This window comes from Eutrigla gurnardus, assembly GCF_963514095.1.
Source record: "Eutrigla gurnardus genome assembly, chromosome: 17".
Classification (NCBI taxonomy): domain Eukaryota; kingdom Metazoa; phylum Chordata; class Actinopteri; order Perciformes; family Triglidae; genus Eutrigla; species Eutrigla gurnardus.
In genome coordinates, this window is record NC_139928.1 from 24,601,669 (window position 1) to 24,622,837 (window position 21,169).

The 21,169-nt window shown below is 41.2% G+C and overlaps 1 protein-coding gene and 1 long non-coding RNA gene across 3 annotated transcripts; one reads left to right on the forward strand and one right to left on the reverse strand.

The window, feature by feature from the left end:
• Window positions 1–130: 130 nt before the first annotated feature.
• LOC311027763 lies at window positions 131–944 on the reverse strand. The gene is made up of 3 exons (XR_014598631.1): window positions 750–944; window positions 547–658; window positions 131–467 (listed from the first exon to the last, which is right to left on the reverse strand). It is a non-coding gene; the product is annotated as an uncharacterized lncRNA (long non-coding RNA).
• A 2,241-nt stretch (window positions 945–3,185) lies between these two features.
• rnmt (RNA (guanine-7-) methyltransferase) lies at window positions 3,186–12,255 on the forward strand. Of its 2 annotated transcripts, none has more exons than XM_084031857.1 (11): window positions 3,186–3,265; window positions 4,991–5,124; window positions 5,201–5,330; window positions 6,020–6,145; window positions 6,481–6,596; window positions 8,002–8,183; window positions 8,638–8,802; window positions 8,950–9,067; window positions 9,228–9,329; window positions 9,422–9,455; window positions 12,098–12,255. In XM_084031857.1, exons 1-11 carry the CDS (start codon window positions 3,208–3,210, stop codon window positions 12,139–12,141), a joined length of 1,209 nt encoding a protein of 402 aa, XP_083887983.1. In that variant the 5' UTR covers window positions 3,186–3,207; the 3' UTR covers window positions 12,142–12,255. The 2 variants fall into 2 exon arrangements, with proteins under 2 accessions (XP_083887983.1, XP_083887984.1); XM_084031858.1 differs by lacking the exon at window positions 3,186–3,265 and adding an exon at window positions 4,536–4,678.
• Window positions 12,256–21,169: the final 8,914 nt, after the last annotated feature.

Here is a 21,169-nt window from a genome sequence, read left to right on the forward strand (position 1 = left end):
AGATTACAAATCCTAACTGTTGCTTTTGTACTTATAGGGAATAAAGAAGATCCAAATAACACATGAATTTGTCTTTATTTGACTGTTTCAAGCAAAGTAATTTCTGCTTATGAGATCCCTGACAGCCCTTCCATCCCGGACATCTGCTGCAGGGTGGATGGGGTGTTCATCCTCAGGGTCATTTCTTTGTAGGGCAGGGTGTTGCTCTCCTCTAATAGTTGCAATATTATGGAGAACAACACAGGCCACAATGATGTCACATGCCCTCTCTGGGGTGACCCTGAGCTTACGCAGGCACTGGAACCGGGATTTGATTATGCCAATGGTCATCTCAACCCGGGCTCTAGTCCTGCAGTGGGCCACATTAAAACGTTGTTGTGGCCCTGGCTCAGGGTCAGGGTAAGGGGTCATGAGAGAGGGCTGGCAGGGATAGCCTCGATCTCCCAGTAGGTAGCCATCAAATTCTCCTGAAATTATAGTGGACACAGTTGAGTGCATTAAAAGGGGAGACAAAAGAACATTTGTACAAAGCTTTAGCTTCCTTACCACGTGCAAATCTGTTGCTCAGGCTACACTCCCGGTAGATCCGGGAATCATGCACGGAGCCTGGCCACTTGGCTTCTACATTTGTTACGATGTAGGCTGCATCACATATGATCTTCACAATGCAGAGGATAATATGAGTTACTTGTATTGTACTGTATATATTTTCATGTACATATTTTTTTAAAAGATGGTAGGTCATATACCTGGACATTGATGCTGTGAAAGGACTTTCTATTCACATAATCCCCTTCATTGTTTTTAGGTGCAGTAATGGGAATTTGTGTCCCATCTATGCACCCTATCACATTTGGAAGCCCTGCAAAATGACATCTGATTAAGCTACTGACCCCACTCTGAGGTCGCAGCAGAATGTATATCATAATTTAAAAAAAACAAACAAATTCTACATCAGTCACCTGCAATCCTGTGGAATTCCTCTTTGATGTTTCTGACAGGTTTGTGTCCGGGGAACACCACCATCATTGGTAACAGACTTTTCAGCGCGAGGGTAACTTTTCTCACCGCTCTACACACTGTTGCCTTTCCCAAATTCTCTGCATCCCCAATATTGTAAAGGAAACTACCATTGGCAAAAAAACGTAGTGCTATGCATAAAATCTGCAGTGACATGAGCGCACGTCCGTGGTGTGTGAGATTGGCTATGTATGGCCGGAGTATGTTCTCAAGATAAATTATACTGTTGGATGAAAAACGATAGCGTTCAAAAATAAATTCCTCAGGAAATGACAGGACATCGATCCTGGGTCGGAAGATTCTCTCGCGACGTAAAACATTCCGAATTATTTGCGCTTCGACGTCTATCGGATTAGGAATGAATGGACAATCCATGTCAGCTTTGTTCATGTGGGAGGAGACGGGTAGAAACTCAGAGTCTCTTCAAGTAAACCTGCCAGCGAGCAGGTTATGTTCACAGAGTCTGTTACCATGGTGACTGACTCAGAGTTTCAGTTACCTCTCTCTCTGGAACGGAAAACCCAGAGTTTCCCTCATCTCAGGGTTAATTTACTCTGAGTTTTCACATAACCCGCTTTCTGGAATACCCCCCAGGTGTTCAATTGTTTTGTGTTCTGTCATACAGAAAACACATGGACTTACTTCAAAATTGAACCTTTTCCTTATAGTTTCAGCAGCAGTATTGAAATATTGTTTATTAATTTGAACTGAATTTCTTTTATCTTGAGTGAAATTGGCCATTTAAGATAGCTACAATAAGTCTTCGTTAATGTCACTTCATTATCTGTTATCTTTATTTTCGTTGACATTTTACCTTTTCTTTAAACACACTTCCAAGTACTTTGTTGTTACATTTTCTTTCAACAAATTTCAATTCACCAAATTTTAAATCAGGTAGTTTAAAGCTGGGCTATGTAATGTTGGAAAGTTAGCAAGAGAGCTAGCAAGATTTGAAGATAGCACCTCCTCCTGCCCTTCGGTGCGAGGGGCGCAGATTGGTTGTTTGTTTTCTCAATCCCACAGCGGTCACAGAGCTGTTTAATTCCGTTCCTTTTTGAGTTTGTAAGAATATTTTTAATCATGTATTTTAAGGGAAGTGGAATAGCTCTACTGATTTGGTTAAATTCTCTATGAGAGCATTTTAAATTAAACTTTTCTACAAATGTATTAAATTGCAATAAATTGCCATTTACATCCATTAAGTCAGTAACATATAGAACCTTTTTATCAAACCATTCTTGTTTAAATTAAGTCTTCCTGTTAATTGATATGGTTCTATTATTCCACAAGGTGGAGCTATGCGGCGTGAAGTTGTGAGTGAACATCATTTTCCAGTGGAGCAGTATTTGTTTATGGAAGTGAGACAATTTGATTGGTAGTTTAGTTATTTCAAAATCACACCTTAACAAAAATTCTAATCCTCCAACGTTTTGGAAAAGATATTTTGGTATGTGGAACCATATGGAATCAGGTTGTGCCAAATAAGCTTTTATCCAGTTCAACTTTAATACACCTATCATGGATTCAAAATCAGCAGCTTTTAACCCACCATGTTTATAGTCTTCTGCTTTTGTTAATAAGATTCGGCCAAGAATAGAGAGATCTCTCATAAGCCAATGGTTGAGAGATTTTTTCATATTATCTATTTTCTCTTCAATGTTTAGTTGTTCTCTCTTATTCCTATCTTTAGACATTATTAGACCTAACTATTTTAATTCCTTTTTGACAGGAATGGAGCTTATATTTGTCTCAGCACACGGATGAAGAGATAGTATTTCACATTTTTTTCAAGTTTAGACATAGTCCTGAAGCTCTAGAAAAGATTGATATTATATCCAAGGCTTTTCCAATTAAAGATTTATCTTTTAGAAAGATTACTGTGTAATCTGCAAATTTACTTATTTGATATTCATAGTCGAAAACGGTCATTCCTTTAATTTGAGGTTGATTTACAATTAGATATGCTAGCATTTGTGTACATAAAATAAATAATTTTGGCGAAATAGGACAACCTTGTCTAATACCACGTGAAATCTTAATTTTTGGTGTCATTCCAGGGTTTAGGGAGATGTAACCGTAAAAATAATTATAAAAGCTCCGCTTTTAGGCTCCGCCTCCTGCTGCTCCGCCTGCTCTCGTCTACTTTCCACCCGAGGTCACGGGTTCCATCTGATTTGTCGCCGAAATATGACGCCAGCAGACCGAGACGGTACCCAGAGAGCACGCGTCCTGTTTGAAGAGCAGCGTGAGTTTATTGTTTTGTGTGTTGCTGTTCGTTAACTGTTTCGTTATCTATTCTTACGTGAACAGACAGTTTGTTTGTTTGTTCATTCAGTCCCCGATTTAAATTCTGTCAGTGTTTCCGGCTGCTTCCGGTCTGTCTCCGACTAATACAGTGGTCGTATTATTAGCTTGCTAGCAGCAAACGTTAGCGGTTCTCATGATGTTCGTTAACTGTTTATCTATTCTTACGTGAACGGACAGTTTGTTTGTTTGTTGTTTAGTCCACGATTTAAATTCGGTCAGTGTTTCCGGCTGCTTCCGGTCTGTCTCCGATGAATAGATTATTCGTATTATTAGCCTGCTAGCAGCTAACATAGCAGCTAACGTTAGCGGTTCTCGTCATGTTTGTGCTCATGTGAACCATATAAACAGCATTCTTCCGCGGAGCCGTCAATGACGTCAAAGGTTGAGCTCAGGTTCACACAAACGCGTCATTATCAGGAACATGGAGGTGAAACCAGTCTACGCAGTTTTGCTGTACGGAAGCTGGCTGACTTTCTGATGATGAGCTCGTTCCATAAACATTCAGTAATGTCTCTAACTCTCTCCCGGTTGCCATGGTGAATCGTAGTATTGGAGCTCCATTGATGATGGCTTTGTAGAATCGGCAGGCGTAACTCAAGCGTCAACATTCCCAGAATTGCTTGAACTAATTCTGAGTTTATGTAGAAAACGAGCTCATCCTTAGAAAGCGGACCAACATAACTGCATCAAAGTAGAGATAAATGGCGTGGCAGACATTTACCGCCCGACTTAGTGGTATAATGAATGAAACAGTCGAGCTAAACGAGATAAGTCTTTGTTTTCAGCCTCGAGAGCTGCACTGTAGCAACGCTGTCTACAGTGCAGGCGACAGGGGTTCAACTCCCGTAGTTCACAATGTAGTGCAATGAACCAATAATAATTTTCATACAGGGGTAATCCCTCCAGGCCCAAAAAGAAAGTGGCTGCAGCTGAATATTAAGCATGAGAAGATTGCACACATACATGGACTAAGGCATATGATTTACATTTTTCACATATTAAACATTAAATATAAGTGTTATTTCAACACGGAAATGTCCTTTTTTTTATTTCAGAAAACTCCCATTTGCAGAAAATCTAAAGAGCATCGAATTTGGTAGCAGATTATGTCCGCGATATGAAATGTTGAAAATGTCGGAGAATATTGTTTAGATATGATTGGTAGGAAAAATGGTAATTTTCTACTAAGTAATCAAAATCCTTTCCCGACGTAAAGCTGTTAGAATCACTTTTATTTCCGTATCGCTTAGGTTGACGAGGAAAGGACGGCAATTTTTTTCAGAGTTGGTTCAGATTCCGGAAAAAGGCGGAGAAACTCAGGGTTTGTTGAAGCAAACCTGCCAGCGAGCAGGTGAGGTTCACAGAGTCAGTTACCATGGTAACTGACCTAAAGGTTGAGTTCACTCTCTTTGTGGAACGTGAAACTCAGAGTATCCCTCTTCTCAGGGTAAATAAACTCAGTTTCAGGAAAACCTGCTTTCTGGAATACACCCCTGGCCTGGAACCGAAAACTCAGTCGGTCAACTCAGAGTTAGGGTTAGGTTCAGGTTTAGCTTCAGTGGACCAAAAGATCTGTAGTACAGGCAGGTACTCCTCTGAATGTTTTCCAGACTTGTCCTGTTTAGGGTGGATGTAGCCTGAGACTTCCTGTTCTGTGTTTCAGGGTGGATGATGGAGCTTCAGTCTGCCAGGACACAAACACTTCGGGAGGAAGGAGGGAGGAGAGAAGACGGGGAGGAAGGAGCAACGCCAGGAGGAGGACAGAAGGCCCAGTTGAAGAGGAGACACGAAGATGAGGTAGGATTAGCTCTCACCTACCAACAATCAATCACTCCCATGGGATCTGATTTATTGATTTGTGATTCTTCATCAGGTGACTGATCACAGTGTGAAGGTGGCGAGCCACTACAACAGATTGCAGGAAGTCGGTCTCGCTGCACGAAGTCAAAGTAGAATCTTCTTCATGAGGAACTTCAACAACTGGCTAAAGAGCATCCTGATTGGTAACTCATTGATCTTCAGTTGATCATTGTCAGTGAAATATCAATACCCAACGTTCGGGTCAGGTTTACCTGTAGTACGTCGGTAAAACCCTGACACATTCTGAGGCTGTGTTTATGATGTTCCAGACACGTTTTTTAAACTCAAACTTCCAGAGAGCCGTTAATGCATTTATTCCACAAATGAATCATCCCTCGTTACAATGTAACGATGTTGGTTACCGTCGGGATTAGTTAGGGTTATAACGATGTTGCTACTGGTTACCAACAGGCTGCAGAAAACGACATCCTAACAATCGTGTTTGTATCTTAACCACACCAGAGAATATTTATTAAAACGGTTGTCGTTTTTCCCCATCATTGTTCCCCGTAATGTTTGCAGAAAGTGATGTCATTTAAATTAGCTGTGGTTGTTAAACATATAAAAAATATTCTCCGAGTTGTCACATGGTAACGCAAAGGGGATGAGCAAAGATAATAAGGTAATTTCCATAAACGATAGGAAATCAGCAAAATAAGAGAATTATGTTCATCTAAAAGCATCTCTGCAAAGAACCAGCACAGACCAGTCTAGATCTTGTGGGTCATAGTGGTGGATGAAAGGGATTATTATTCCATCAGTCTCTAAGTAGTTCAGTAATGCTACAATGCTCATGTTTTTTAAGTTGATTGGCCTTTTGTTTGATTGACAGGTGAGATCCTGGAGCAGGTGCGGGCGGCGGGGCCCCAGCGGGTGTCTGTGTTGGACCTTGGCTGTGGGAAAGGAGGAGACCTGCTGAAGTGGAGGAGAGGAGGAATCAATCACCTGGTTTGTGCAGGTAATTGTGCTTTGCACCAAACAGCAGCTGGAGTACGCCATCCTTCCTGTGGGTCTCTGGGTGAACATGTTCCCAGTGGGTGTTGGCCTCTGATTTTGTTTTACTTTCTGGAGGGGGAAATTAACCAAAGTCCTAATAATAATATCAAAGACTCTCAGGTGACTCATCCGACACCCGTTCACACCTATGTGAATAGTTAATGTGAACTGGCTAACAGCACTTTTTATATGGAACAGAAAACATTGAAACTAGAATATTGTTGACACTTCACTGGAAAGGTGAAGTATCTAAATTTTGATTGGTATCATTAATCAATAATGTGTTTGTATTTTCAGATATAGCAGGAGTGTCAGTGGAGCAGTGTCAGAGTCGCTACGAAGACATGAAGAAGAAAAGTCATGTTAACGAGAAAATCTTCAGCGCTCAATTTATCAACGCAGACTGTACCAAGGTAGAACACCTCCACCTTGAGCAGTGCACTTGGTACCAAGGTAGAACACCTCTACCTAGACTAGTTCACCCCTATACCAAGGTAGTACTCCTCCACCTAGAGTAGTTCACCCCTATACCAAGGTAGTACTCCTCCACCTAGAGTAGTTCACCCCTATACCAAGGTAGTACTCCTCCACCTTGAGCAGTGCACTTGGTACCAAGGTAGAACACCTCTACCGAGAGTAGTTCACCCCTATACCAAGGTAGTACTCCTCCACCTAGAGTAGTTCACCCCTATACCAAGGTAGTACTCCTCCACCTAGAGTAGTTCACCCCTATACCAAGGTAGAACACCTCCACCTTGAGCAGTGCACTTGGTACCAAGGTAGAACACCTCTACCTAGACTAGTTCACCCCTATACCAAGGTAGTACTCCTCCACCTAGAGTAGTTCACCCCTATACCAAGGTAGTACTCCTCCACCTAGAGTAGTTCACCCCTATACCAAGGTAGTACTCCTCCACCTTGAGCAGTGCACTTGGTACCAAGGTAGAACACCTCTACCGAGAGTAGTTCACCCCTATACCAAGGTAGTACTCCTCCACCTAGAGTAGTTCACCCCTATACCAAGGTAGTACTCCTCCACCTAGAGTAGTTCACCCCTATACCAAGGTAGTACTCCTCCACCTAGAGTAGTTCACCCCTATACCAAGGTAGTACTCCTCCACCTAGAGTAGTTCACCCCTATACCAAGGTAGTACTCCTCCACCTAGAGTAGTTCACCCCTATACCAAGGTAGAACACCTCTACCTAGAGTAGTTCACCCCTATACCAAGGTAGTACTCCTCCACCTAGAGTAGTTCACCCCTATACCAAGGTAGTACTCCTCCACCTAGAGTAGTTCACCCCTATACCAAGGTAGTACTCCTCCACCTAGAGTAGTTCACCCCTATACCAAGGTAGTACTCCTCCACCTAGAGTAGTTCACCCCTATACCAAGGTAGAACACCTCTACCTAGAGTAGTTCACCCCTATACCAAGGTAGTACTCCTCCACCTAGAGTAGTTCACCCCTATACCAAGGTAGTACTCCTCCACCTAGAGTAGTTCACCCCTATACCAAGGTAGTACTCCTCCACCTAGAGTAGTTCACCCCTATACCAAGGTAGTACTCCTCCACCTTGAGCAGTGCACTGGGTACCAAAGTAGAACACCTCCATCTATACTTGTTCACCCCTATACAATGGTAGAACAAGACCACCGAGAGTTGTTCACTGCATACCAAGGTAGAACAACCACCTAGGTCAGTTCACCACTGCACCAAGATAGAAAAACACTTGGATCAGTTCATTGGGTGCCATGGTATGGTAACAACTAGATCAGTTGACCCCTTATGTTACTAAACTTTGTTGACCTGTTTTCACAGGAGATTTTGTCCGAAAAGCTGGATGACCCAGAGCTGATGTTTGACATCTGCAGCTGTCAGTTTGTTTATCATTACTCATTTGAGAGTGAACAGAAGGCTGACATGATGCTGAGAAATGCCTGCGAGCGTCTGAAACCTGGAGGTTTCTTCATCGGAACAACGCCAGATGCCTTCGAACTTGTGTAAGGTCCTAGCTTTGTGTACAACATTATGGAGCCCTCTCATTCTTGAAATACCGGAAACTGACTGCAATCTCCTAAAAAAAACTTTATGAATTGATGAAAAGCCTCAGTTTCTTTGTTTCAGCAACAGGGGGCAGTGTCCCCATTCATCTGAGCCATCTCCTTCCGATTAGCACAGGCAATAGCTCTCCGCTAGCAACCTTCACCTTTTGTTCCTTAGCCTTGCACCAATAACCAACAGCAGACTTCCAAAAATACAGCTTGATTAAGCCCTTCACAAAATACACACAAACTAGAGTGCTAGAATGATGCTGTTTCCTGCTTCCAGGAGGTTCAATGACTGATACATGACATGTACTGTGGATATTAGTAATGTGATCATCTATGTGGAGTCGGACACAGATTAATAATGCCTGTACTCTCTGCTTGTTGTTCTTCTGCCCCTCATTGGCAGTAAACGTTTGGAGGCGTCGGACTCTCTGTCGTTTGGTAATGAGGTTTTTAAGGTTTCCTTTCAGTCCAAAGGGTTCTATCCTATGTTCGGATGTCAGTATCACTTCAGCCTCGAGGACGTTGTAAATGTTCCAGAGTCGCTCGTCTACTTTCCTCTTTTTGAACAGTAAGATTATAATAATATTATTAATATATATATATATATTATATTATATTTTATTTATATGTATGCTTTTGTTTTCTATTCTACTATCCGAACTGTAAAAAACTGTTGGTTCTAAAGGTTCTCCTCTTGTCTCTGTGTTTGTGTCAGCATGGCAAGGCGTTACAACATGCGTCTGGTGTTGAAGCAAAGATTTTCGGAGTTCTTTGAAGATAAACTGAAGAAGGAGCATCATCGGAGTCTCATGATGAAAATGATGGCTCTCGAGGTAAAACTGTTGTATTCGATTATCAATCTATAGTTAGTCATAGACGGTGTCTTTGGAGGTAGAACCTTCAAGTAACAATCAATAACCAGTCATAGACGGTCTGTTAATGATTTAGTATTAACTTTGTTGTCAACAAGTGTTGACCTGTTTATATTTTCAGTCGTTTCCCTGTGAGGATGGAGGTCAACAGGCTACCGAGAGCATAGGAGAGTACTGCCATGCTAAAGAGCACTGTGGCAGAGCCGGAGTCAAACTACCACTGGTAGGTCTTCTGACTGTTTGATTTCTACTGGTTCAGTCTCATTTGTCCTGGTTGGGATGTTTGATTTTACAGTTTTGTTTGTTTGTGTGCAGGGAACTCTGAGCAGATCTGAGTGGGAAGCAGCTAGTAAGTTTCTTTCAATGACCGTTTAAGCTTTACATTAAATGACTGTTACCGTTTAATCTCTGTTAAATGACTGTTACAGTTTAAGCTTTACGTTAAATGACTGTTACCTTTTAATCTCTGTTAAATGACTGTTACCGTTTAAGCTTTACATTAAATGACTGTTACCGTTTAATCTCTGTTAAATGACTGTTACCGTTTAATCTCTGTTAAATGACTGTTACCGTTTAAGCTTTACATTAAATGACTGTTACCGTTTAATCTCTGTTAAATGACTGTTACCGTTTAAGCTTTACATTAAATGACTGTTACCGTTTAATCTCTGTTAAATGACTGTTTCCGTTTAATCTCTGTTAAATGACTGTTTCCGTTTAAGCTTTACATTAAATGACTATTACCGTTTAATCTCTATTTTAAATGACTGTTACCGTTTAAGATTTACATTAAATGACTGTTACCGTTTAAGCTTTACATTAAATGACTATTACCGTTTAATCTCTATTTTAAATGACTGTTACCGTTTAAGCTTTACATTAAATGACTGTTACCGTTTAAGCTTTACATTAAATGACTGTTACCGTTTAAGCTTTACATTAAATGACTGTTACCGTTTAAGCTTTACATTAAATGACTGTTACCGTTTAATCTCTGTTAAATGACTGTTACCGTTTAAGCTTTACATTAAATGACTGTTACAGTTTAAGCTTTACATTAAATGACTGTTACCGTTTAAGCTTTACATTAAATGACTGTTACCGTTTAATCTCTGTTAAATGACTGTTACCATTTAAGCTTTACATTAAATGACTGTTACCGTTTAATCTCTGTTAAATGACTGTTACCGTTTAATCTCTGTTAAATGACTGTTACCGTTTAATCTCTGTTAAATGACTGTTACCGTTTAATCTCTGTTAAATGACTGTTACCGTTTAATCTCTGTTAAATGACTGTTACCGTTTAAGCTTTACATTAAATGACTGTTACCGTTTAAGCTTTACATTAAATGACTGTTACCGTTTAATCTCTGTTAAATGACTGTTTCCGTTTAAGCTTTACATTAAATGACTGTTACAGTTTAATCTCTATCTTAAATGACTGTTACCGTTTAAGCTTTACATTAAATGACTGTTACCGTTTAAGCTTTACATTAAATGACTGTTACCGTTTAATCTCTGTTAAATGACTGTTACCGTTTAAGCTTTACATTAAATGACTGTTACCGTTTAAGCTTTACATTAAATGACTGTTACCGTTTAATCTCTGTTAAATGACTGTTTCCGTTTAAGCTTTACATTAAATGACTATTACCGTTTAATCTCTATTTTAAATGACTGTTACCGTTTAAGCTTTACATTAAATGACTGTTACCGTTTAAGCTTTACATTAAATGACTGTTACCGTTTAATCTCTGTTAAATGACTGTTACCGTTTAATCTCTGTTAAATGACTGTTACCGTTTAAGCTTTACATTAAATGACTGTTACAGTTTAAGCTTTACATTAAATGACTGTTACCGTTTAAGCTTTACATTAAATGACTGTTACCGTTTAATCTCTGTTAAATGACTGTTACCGTTTAAGCTTTACATTAAATGACTGTTACAGTTTAAGCTTTACATTAAATGACTGTTACCGTTTAAGCTTTACATTAAATGACTGTTACCGTTTAATCTCTGTTAAATGACTGTTACCGTTTAAGCTTTACATTAAATGACTGTTACAGTTTAAGCTTTACATTAAATGACTGTTACCGTTTAAGCTTTACATTAAATGACTGTTACCGTTTAATCTCTGTTAAATGACTGTTACCGTTTAAGCTTTACATTAAATGACTGTTACAGTTTAAGCTTTACATTAAATGACTGTTACCGTTTAATCTCTGTTAAATGACTGTTACCGTTTAAGCTTTACATTAAATGACTGTTACAGTTTAAGCTTTACATTAAATGACTGTTACCATTTAAGCTTTACATTAAATGACTGTTACCGTTTAATCTCTGTTAAATGACTGTTACCGTTTAATCTCTGTTAAATGACTGTTACCGTTTAAGCTTTACATTAAATGACTGTTACCGTTTAAGCTAGGTTTGCCTGGTGTCCCTGAGCAAGACACCTCACCCTAATTGCTCCTGACGAGCTGGTTGTCGCCCTGCGTGAATGTGTGTATGAATGGGTGAATGTTAGTCATTGGGTGAATGTCAGTCATTACTGTAAAGCGCTATATAAATGAGGCCATTTACCATTAGAAAACCAGCTCAGTGAAGATTGGCCATTTGCTTCCCCTGCGTATCTGCAACTTCCATCACACGTACCAAGCAGCACATCTGGCCATGTGAATAAATGGATGATCCAGCCAATAAATACAAATGCAAAAATTCACTTTGTTTTTTGGACGCACATTTGCAGTTTAACTGTAATCCCAGTAAATGTGAAAGAATTTTCTATTCATTCAAATGTAGATCAATAGTGGTTTAGATTAAATGTGTGATCATCATTAAACGCTGATAAATTCAGAATGACTGACTTAGATGCTCATAGGCTAAATACAAACCTGTAGAATAGTGTCAACAGGCAGAAATGTAATATATGTATAAATGTATGTTTATGTGTTTGTGATCAACTAACACCTCGGCCTGTCATCTGCAGGTATCTACCTCGTCTTTGTCTTCCAGAAGATGTCTTCATGCTGAAAACACTCCTCTTTGGTTCTGAACCAGTTGCCTCCCTTTTCTGCATCTTGTGTTTGTACAGCATTTCTTTTTTTTCTTTGTAAGTCATTTTTTTAATAAACAAAACTGTGTTGAGTTTGTTTTTCAAATTAATTAAAACTAAATTCAAGCTCAGTTCTTGTCCTTGTGTGGATATCCTGCATCGGTACGGAAGCTGCTTCCTCTGTGATCCGGACCGGTTCTGATGCAGCGTCGATGCCAAACGCACACATCTAACACCAAGCTAATTCCCACCTCCCATTACTGTGAGTGTTTCCTCTGGACCATTTGTGTTTATTGGCATCACATCAGAGAGGAGGCGGGGCTTAGCTCCAGAGAAGAGGTGGAGTTCCCTCCACGTAGAGCCCCAACCAGGTTTCATCCGTCATGGCTGAAATTACCACTATTGCTGCTTTGTACATGTTGAAGGTTTAGGGGGTATGGTTTTCCCTTTCAACAGGTTTAGGGGGTATGGTTTTCCTATTAGACAGGTTTAGGGGGTATGGTTTTCCTATAAGACAGGTTTAGGGGGTATGGTCTTCCCTTTCAACAGGTTTAGGGGGTATGCTTCTCCGTTTAGCCATTAATTGAAATCATGAATTTCCATATTTCCAACCGATTTTCTCATCTACTAAACAATACATTGAACCAAATTCCATGGTTAGGGTCCTCATTCCTACTTAAATTCCAATTCAGAAAGTGGACACATGGGAACAGTATAACCTAAGTAATTCATAATGGTAACGGGCTGTTTACCCCAAACCCTTGTAGGCCTAAAGTGGTTTTGATCCAATTTTCTGCAACCGAAAACTCTTAATCAGGGCTGCTATTACGATTGACTTTCATGTTGTACTAGTTTATTTAATAGGACATGAATAAGACAAATTAATTTAATATAAGGGAAGTTAGTCGTAATGCATCAATCAGTGAAATATGTGTTACACACAAGCTGAAGGATGACCAGCTTGTTCTGTATAAAAGGTCTTAATTTACAGCCTGTAACATAACTAATAGTCTTTAAAGGACATTGGCGTACTTCCTGTTGATGCAGGAGTATACCGCCAGTCAATAACAATACCGCTACTGCCACCTGGTGGTGAGAATACTGTTATATTTGTTTGTTACCACTGGCTAAATTATGTTTACAACCACCCTAAAGTGGCTCCAAAATTTTCCATTTTACAGGTACACAAAGCATCAAAATAAATACACCTTAAAATAATAGAACAGCTGGTATGTCATCAGGTGATTGATGCAAGGCGGATGTGGCTCAGAGGTAGAGGGATCGTCCTCGTATCGTAAGATTGGCAGGTTAGGTTAGGTTAGGTTAGGTTAGGTGAGGTTAGTGGAATAAAAGTTTTAAACTCTGTCTTCCACACGCCATCCATCCCTCACCATAACATTATGTTTACCTCTCGTTAAGGCCCCTGGGATATATAGTGTAACAGTGCAAACTGTATCTTACAAGCCTTGCAAACCGCGATGCTTTTGTCTAAGTCGTCACTTTCCTTCTTCCTTTTAAACCCAAAGTGCTCCCACACTCCGCTTTTAAGCACGAAGGTGCTGGATTTATATTTGCCGCCATTTTCTTGAATCTCCTCGCTCTGACTCCGCAAACAGGTAGAGGTAGACGTCGGTGTCTGTGCAAAGAGAGTATCTAGACGGGTAACTTGCTCTACAGCGACACTAGCGGCTGGCGGACCAAATCGCTCTTCCTGCAGAGCGGGTTAGGGTTAGGGGGGGTTAGGGTTAGGGTGAAATTAGTCATTGGAAACAGACAGTTACATTTTAATTAATTTTTTAAGATGTCATATTTGACTGTGCAGGAAATATCCAAAGGCATTTTATTCTGATATATTCCACAGTGTAAAGTTCAGCTTTTTTTTCTGGAGAAGATACCTGAGGTCATCTAGAATGCACCTGAAGTGATATTAGTGATTGGAAACAGACGGTTTAATTTTAAATAATTTTTTAAGAAAATTTAATATTTTACTGTACAGTATATATCCAAAGGCGTTTTATTGAAAAAATCCACAGCAAACATTTCTGTAAGTTTGTGAGAAGATACCTGAAGTCATCTAGAATGCACCTGAAGTGAAATTAGTGATTGGAAACAGATGGTTTAATTTTAAATAATTTTTTAAGATGTCATATTTGACTGTGCAGGAAATATCCAAAGGCATTTTATTCTGATATATTCCACAGTGTAAAGTTCAGCTTTTTTTTCTGGAGAAGATACCTGAGGTCATCTAGAATGCACCTGAAGTGAAATTAGTGATTGGAAACAGACGGTTTAATTTTAAATAATTTTTTAAGAAAATGTAATATTTTGCTGTACAGTATATATCCAAAGGCGTTTTATTGAAAAAATCCACAGCAAACATTTTTGTACTCTTACTGTAGTTATCAGTACTCTTACTGCAGTTATCAGTACTTACTGTAGTTATCAGTACTCTTACTGCAGTTATCAGTACACTTACTGCAGTTATCAGTACTCTTACTGCAGTTATCAGTACACTTACTGCAGTTATCAGTACTCTTACAGTAGTTATCAGTACTCTTACTGTTGTGACGACCCCACCACTCCACTAGGGGCCTCTCCGTTCTTTGCTGCTTTGCTCTCCCTTTGCAGGTTCCAGGTCGTGGGAGGGTCATCTTCTTGATGAGACACCTGGCTGGTGTGCTGTCTATATAATGCTCACCCTTCTGCAGATCTGGGCTGGCTCTTGCTGCTGCAGCCATTGCTTTGTTCTATTTGTTTGCCACACACTCACACACATGCTTACACTACTGATTACTGACATTTATATATGTTCTGTTGTTTATGGTCTTGGTTGGTTGTGAATAAATGTTAAGTTAATTTCACTCGATAGTCTGGTCTCCCATCTTTGCCACAGTCAAGAGCCGGGCTGTGACAAGTGGGGGCTCGTCGGTTTTCTTGTTGACCGGGTTGTATTAGTGTAGTTGGTAAGATCTGCTAGGTGTGACGTCAGTGAGCGGTTGTACCATGTTAAGTTCAGTGATTGGTGAATGACTTCACATTCGGTTGACGCGGGAGACTTGGACTAGAGTGGTAAGCAAGGCATTTTTTTTTGGTTAATTTAAGTGGCTGTAACAGGAGGAAATTGTGCTAATGTTTTCTGTGTTTTGTCCTATGTGTGATCACTAGAGTTGCCGTTGTTTTGTCCCTGATAGGTGAAGAGCAACTTCCCTTGGAAGATTGCTGGGGGGTTTTGTAGTGTGGTGTTAAATGTGGCTGGAGCAGTAGTCTCGGGAGCACGTCCCAAGCTGCTGGTGGGGTCGGCATTTACTGCTTGTTGTTTGAACGTCTGAGTGAAGCGCGTCTTACTGTAAATTTGGCAAAGTGTGAGTTTGCTAAGGCTACTGTCACCTACCTTGGTAAAGTAGTGGGTCAGGGGCAAGTGCGGCCAGTGCAAGCAAAAGTCTCTGCTATAGCAAAGTATCCTGTGCCAGCCAATAAAAAGGAACTGCAACGTTTTCTTGGTCTGGTGGGCTATTACCGCAGTTTCTGCAAAAGCTTCTCAACTGTGGCAGCCCCTTTAACAGATTTGTTAAAGGGAAAAGCGAAATACGTCTGGTCGTTGGCCTGTCAGCAAGCTTTTGAGAACATTAAAAATGTTCTGTCCTCTCCTCCCATTCTAGCTGCTCCGCAAATGGATAATCCTTTTATTCTACATGTAGATGCGAGCGACGTGGGGGTAGGTGCTGTCTTGTCCCAAAATGATGATGGTGGAGTTGAACGACCGGTGACTTTCTACTCCAAGAAATGTAATTCCTTTCAGAGGAACTATTCTGTCATCGAGAAGGAAACGCTAGCACTCATCAGGGCGTTACAGCATTTTGAAGTCTACATTGATTCTGGTAGCATCCCCTTGGTGGTTTATACAGATCACAATCCTATCACCTTTTTGCAGTCTCTACATTGCCCAAACCGTAGATTGATGAGATGGGTTTTGTTCCTGCAGCCTTATTGTTTGGACATCCGTCACATAAAAGGCTCTAGTAATGTTGTGGCGGATGCTTTGTCGAGAACACCTCGCTCTTAGATTCACTTGTAATGTTACATTTTCCTGGTTTCATGTCTCTTTGCTGTACTCTTAAACTGCTTCTCCAGGCGCCGGAGTTGCTGGCTCACAGTGGGGTCTGCTTGGTGGCCAGGTATGTTCTTCTGAGCGGGTCAGTATTATACCAACGGTTGAGCTGGATTATTTGAGGGTGGTTTTGTATGTCCTTGGTAGGATTCCTTGTAAATATTTGGTTAAAAACGAGGGCTATACTTCTATAACAAAAAAAAGGTAGTGCATTTATTCTCTTTAGTGGTTATGAGTAGATCGTTTAGTGACATTTTGTGTAGTTGTGGCTGGCCGGGGGAGGGTGTGACGACCCCACCACTCCACTAGGGGCCTCTGTGTTCTTTGCTGCTTTGCTCTCCCTTTGCAGGTTCCAGGTCGTGGGAGGGTCATCTTCTTGATGAGACACCTGGCTGGTGTGCTGTCTATATAATGCTAACCCTTCTGCAGATCTGGGCTGGCTCTTGCTGCTGCAGCCATTGCTTTGTTCTATTTGTTTGCCACACACTCACACACATGCTTACACTACTGATTACTGACATTTATATATGTTCTGTTGTTTATGGTCTTGGTTGGTTGTGAATAAATGTTAAGTTAATTTCACTCGATAGTCTGGTCTCCCATCTTTGCCACAGTCGAGAGCCGGGCTGTGACAATGTAGTTATCAATACTCTTACTGCAGTGATCAGTACTCTTACAGTAGTTATCAGTACTCTTACAGTAGTTATCAATTCAATTCAATTCAATTTTATTTATAGTGTCAAATCACAACAGAAGTCATCTCAGGACACTTAACACATTGAGCCGGACTAGAATACGCTCATCAGTACTCTTAATGCAGTTATCAGTACTGATACAGATGGCAGAGTTTAATAAAGATACATAATAATAATAAATAGTCACAGTAAAGTCAGTTTTATTTAATTCGTGAAAGATTGTTTGTCCTCCTGCTTCTTCACATGATTTAAATACATTTCCTTGTGTCCCCTCCTTGTCTGCTCTCCTCTGCACCTCCTTTCTTGTCTCCTTATCTCCTCTCCTTGTCTGTTCCTTCCCTTGTCTGTTCCTCTCCTTGTCTCCTCTCTTGTGTCCTCTCCTTGTCTCCTCTCCTTGTCTCCTCTCTTGTGTCCTCTCCTTGTCTCCTCTCTTGTGTCCTCTCCTTGTCTCCTCTCTTGTGTCCTCTCCTTGTCTCCTCTCCTTGTCTCCTCTCTTGTGTCCTCTCCTTGTCTCCTCTCTTGTGTCCTCTCCTTGTCTCCTCTCTTGTCTCTTGTCTCCTCTGATTGTCTTTGTCCCCTCTCCCCGTTTCCTTGTGTCCTCTCTTGTGTCCTCTCCTTGTGTCCTCTCTTGTGTCCTCTCCTTGTGTCCTCTCCTTGTCTCCTCTCTTGTCCCCTCTCCCCGTCTCCTCGTGTCCTCTCTTGGTTTCCTTTCTGCAGGCGTCCACCGGCGAGCTCCTTTGTTGTCTTTCTGATTTTCTTTGTCGTCGTTGTGTCAAACTGAAGGAGCTTTCGTCCAATCAGATTGTCCTCTGGTTCAGAAACGTTGACAGAGCGCTGCTGGTTCAAGGCTGGCAGGTCAGGGTTTGATTCATCAGACCTCTGAGTACCCCCGACCTCTAGTACTGGTCCCTAAACCTCTAGTAGTGGTCTTGAGACCTGTGGAGTACCTCCCCGACCTCTATTGTCCCTTAGCCTCTAGTACTGGTCTCCAGACATCTAGTGCTCGCCCCTTAACCTCTAGTACTGATCCCTAAACCCAGACAAGTACCCTCCAGACCTCTGGTACAGGTAATTTCGATCTGTAGTACTGGTCCCTAGTACTAGGGATTCTCTGTAGTAGTAGTACTGTTGTCTCTGAAGTACTTGTTCCTATCCCCCTACAGGACCAGTGCTTCATCAGTCCTGCCAGTCTGGTTTTTGTGTACCTGCTGTGCAAAGAGGCTGTGGACGAGGACACGTCTTCAGAGCAGGAGCTCCACGCCATCTTCCTCACCTGTCTTTACCTGAGCTACTCCTACTTGGGTAACGAGATCTCATACCCCCTGAAACCTTTCCTGGTGGAGTCCAGTCGTGATGCATTCTGGGAACGAGCGCTGGAGCTGATCAAGTGGTTGAGCGCCGACATGTTGCGAATCAACGCCGACCCACATTTCTTCACAGAGGTTTTTCAGGACCTGAAGAACCAGGGAGGAGCAAGGGTGAAAGAGGAGAAAGAAAAGGACAAAGGAAGGGAAGATGAGCAAAGACAGGAAACAGAGAAAGAGGAGAAGGAAAACGGTGGAGGAAACAGGATGGACGATCTGGATCGATGATCTGGATTTTCAACAGAGACGAAAACAGAGAAGAGAGCGAGAGGAAACCACAGTATTTGTCAACCAGACTTGCCCAGCAGCTGTTGACCCACAGACGTGTGAATGTAAGCTGGCTACTCCTGCAGCTTTAACGCTGTTGCCATGGCGACTGACGGACAGTCAGATGTCTGAACATTCAGATAGTTCATGACCTATGACCTCCTGCTGAACACAGGCTGAAACGTGGACACCAAGTCACTATAACTGCATGCTGTCGATCAAAAACAACAGTATCTTCTGATTGTACCATTGTGGATGTATTATATTTACCATGTTCTTGGTTCCTGTTTGTTGCGTCACTAACATTTCAGATGTATGACATTAAAACATTGATGATTGAGTTCATTTCTGCTGATATTGATTTTCTTTCAGGCTTCTGACTTATAGACGTTACGGCTCAGGTTTGCCTTGAACCAGCTCTTAGTTATGCTGCTATAAGGCTAGACACACTGAGCATCTCTCTCTCTCTTTCTTTCTTTCTCTCTTTCTCTCTCTCTCTATGTTCCCCGGAGTCCCTGTGCTTTCTCGCCTAGCAGGTTTCCCTGGACCGTGTTGGAACCTGATCCTGACCGCACCGACACCGTGATCTTGGTTGGTCTTACTCACTGCTAGTATTTTTAAGGTGGCTGACTATTGATTCAAGAAATTGACTAAAATCTGCCTCCCTACTGTTAGTAACTTGACTCCTCCCATTGGAAAGGAAATTGTAACCATTATTATTCACAAACGTATAAAGTAACTTCCATACATCAGAGTCAAATAAAAGGTATACAGCATAATATTCTGTACTATAAACACCTAAACAAAAAACATCCACTCTCCACCTCCAAGCGGAGACTCTTCAATGGGATTTAGGAAAGGAGAGTAAGGTGGTCGGAACACCATGACCATCCTTGGATGGGTAGTGAACCAGGCCCTGATGAGCGGGCCACATTGTACCACACAATGACATAGCTTGGTAGGTGAGGCCCTACGAGACCTCTGTCATTTTAAGGGATGAAATGTAAATAAAGGCGGTCCAAGAAGATGAGGAGCTTCTGTGTGTTGTATCGGCCAAGACTGGGAATGTGAGTGGCCACACCATTCTCCGAAATGGCAGCACACAGTTATATTGCCCCCTCGCTGGCCTGGGACATCCACCATAATATTGCGGCCACGTCCTCGGCCCTTGGCCAGGTTGAAACGTCCTCGGCCCTTGGCCAGGTTGAAACCGGCCTCATCCACAAACACAAGGATGTCAGGGGTCTCATTTCTTCATCACAATGTTACAGATCTCTTGTTCTTGTTGTTGATTGAGAAGTTTTCTTCTGCCACCCTTGCCAGGTTGTCGTTGAATCCTAGACATAGAATTCAAAGGACATCACTCCATTTGTAATGTATGCCTTATGTATTTCTTACAGAATGAGTTACCAATGAAATTGTATTGTTGCTACAGTAACAGTAACTTTACCGCTATTGTAATGCATCACTGAACAGTGACTGGAATACTACTGTAAACTGTATCATCAATAATTCCATATTTTCTCCAATATTTATCTTGTCATTATTAGTATCATAACATCCCATTGAGGTACATTACTGCACACACAGTGTCTCAATCCTTCAAAAACAAAGAAAAGTGCAAAATTTAAAAGCACTCAATATGGCTTAAAGGGATCCTTCACCCATCTGCATTAAGCTTTTGTAATGGCAATTAACATTTATGTGTCATATAACGATGTATTACAGATCTGGTCACTGCCATTTCACATCTCACAAGCAGCTGCAACAGCAAAGCGCTGCCTTATCGCGAAGGTCTTCTGATCCTGGACACTGTGTGCTTTTGCAAGGCCATTTGAATATAATGAGCAAAAAATTGTTACTCATTTGCACAAACAGTTTCACACACACATTGACTTGAACAAAAGACAGCACTGACACACACACCTGTCTCAAGATTATAAATGATCTCTGCTCTTTCGCCATCTTTGTACTCTCCTGCAGACTCTGTATGACTTTTACCTTTGAAGCTTCAAATAAAAGACAAAGACAAAGACAATTGTAGTGTTTGAAGTAAGTTTTCTTATCCACCGGAGCTGTGTTAACAAAAGGAAGGTTAAAGAATTACCACAACACTTTGTATGGTTATAAACCCAGTAGTATTTTTGAACGGTTGTCCCTTGTTTCCTCAGAGACGTCTTAAGAATCCTGAATAAATCCAGCTGTTGGCGATGTTGTTTTCACCAGGATGCAGATGTGTGATGACCATGGCCGGTTGAGGATTAGGGATAAGGGATGAAGTGGGATGACAGTAGCCTAACGCTACCATGAGCTATTGGCCCTGAAAACACGGGTCCGAGGTCAGTGGGGCCACATCATGGTTGCGATTGAGTTATTTTCCAGTCGGCGAAGTGAAACTTCCGTATCTTTAACCTGATGTTGCAGTAAAATGTGATCCAGCTGAGTTTGGATGTTTCCAATGTGAACATGATTAGTAAATGCTGTGTTTATATTGTAATTAAAAACAGTGAATTAAACATTGTGATTTTATTTTCTAAATACATGTTTTAGGTTGGGGACATTCTAAAACCAT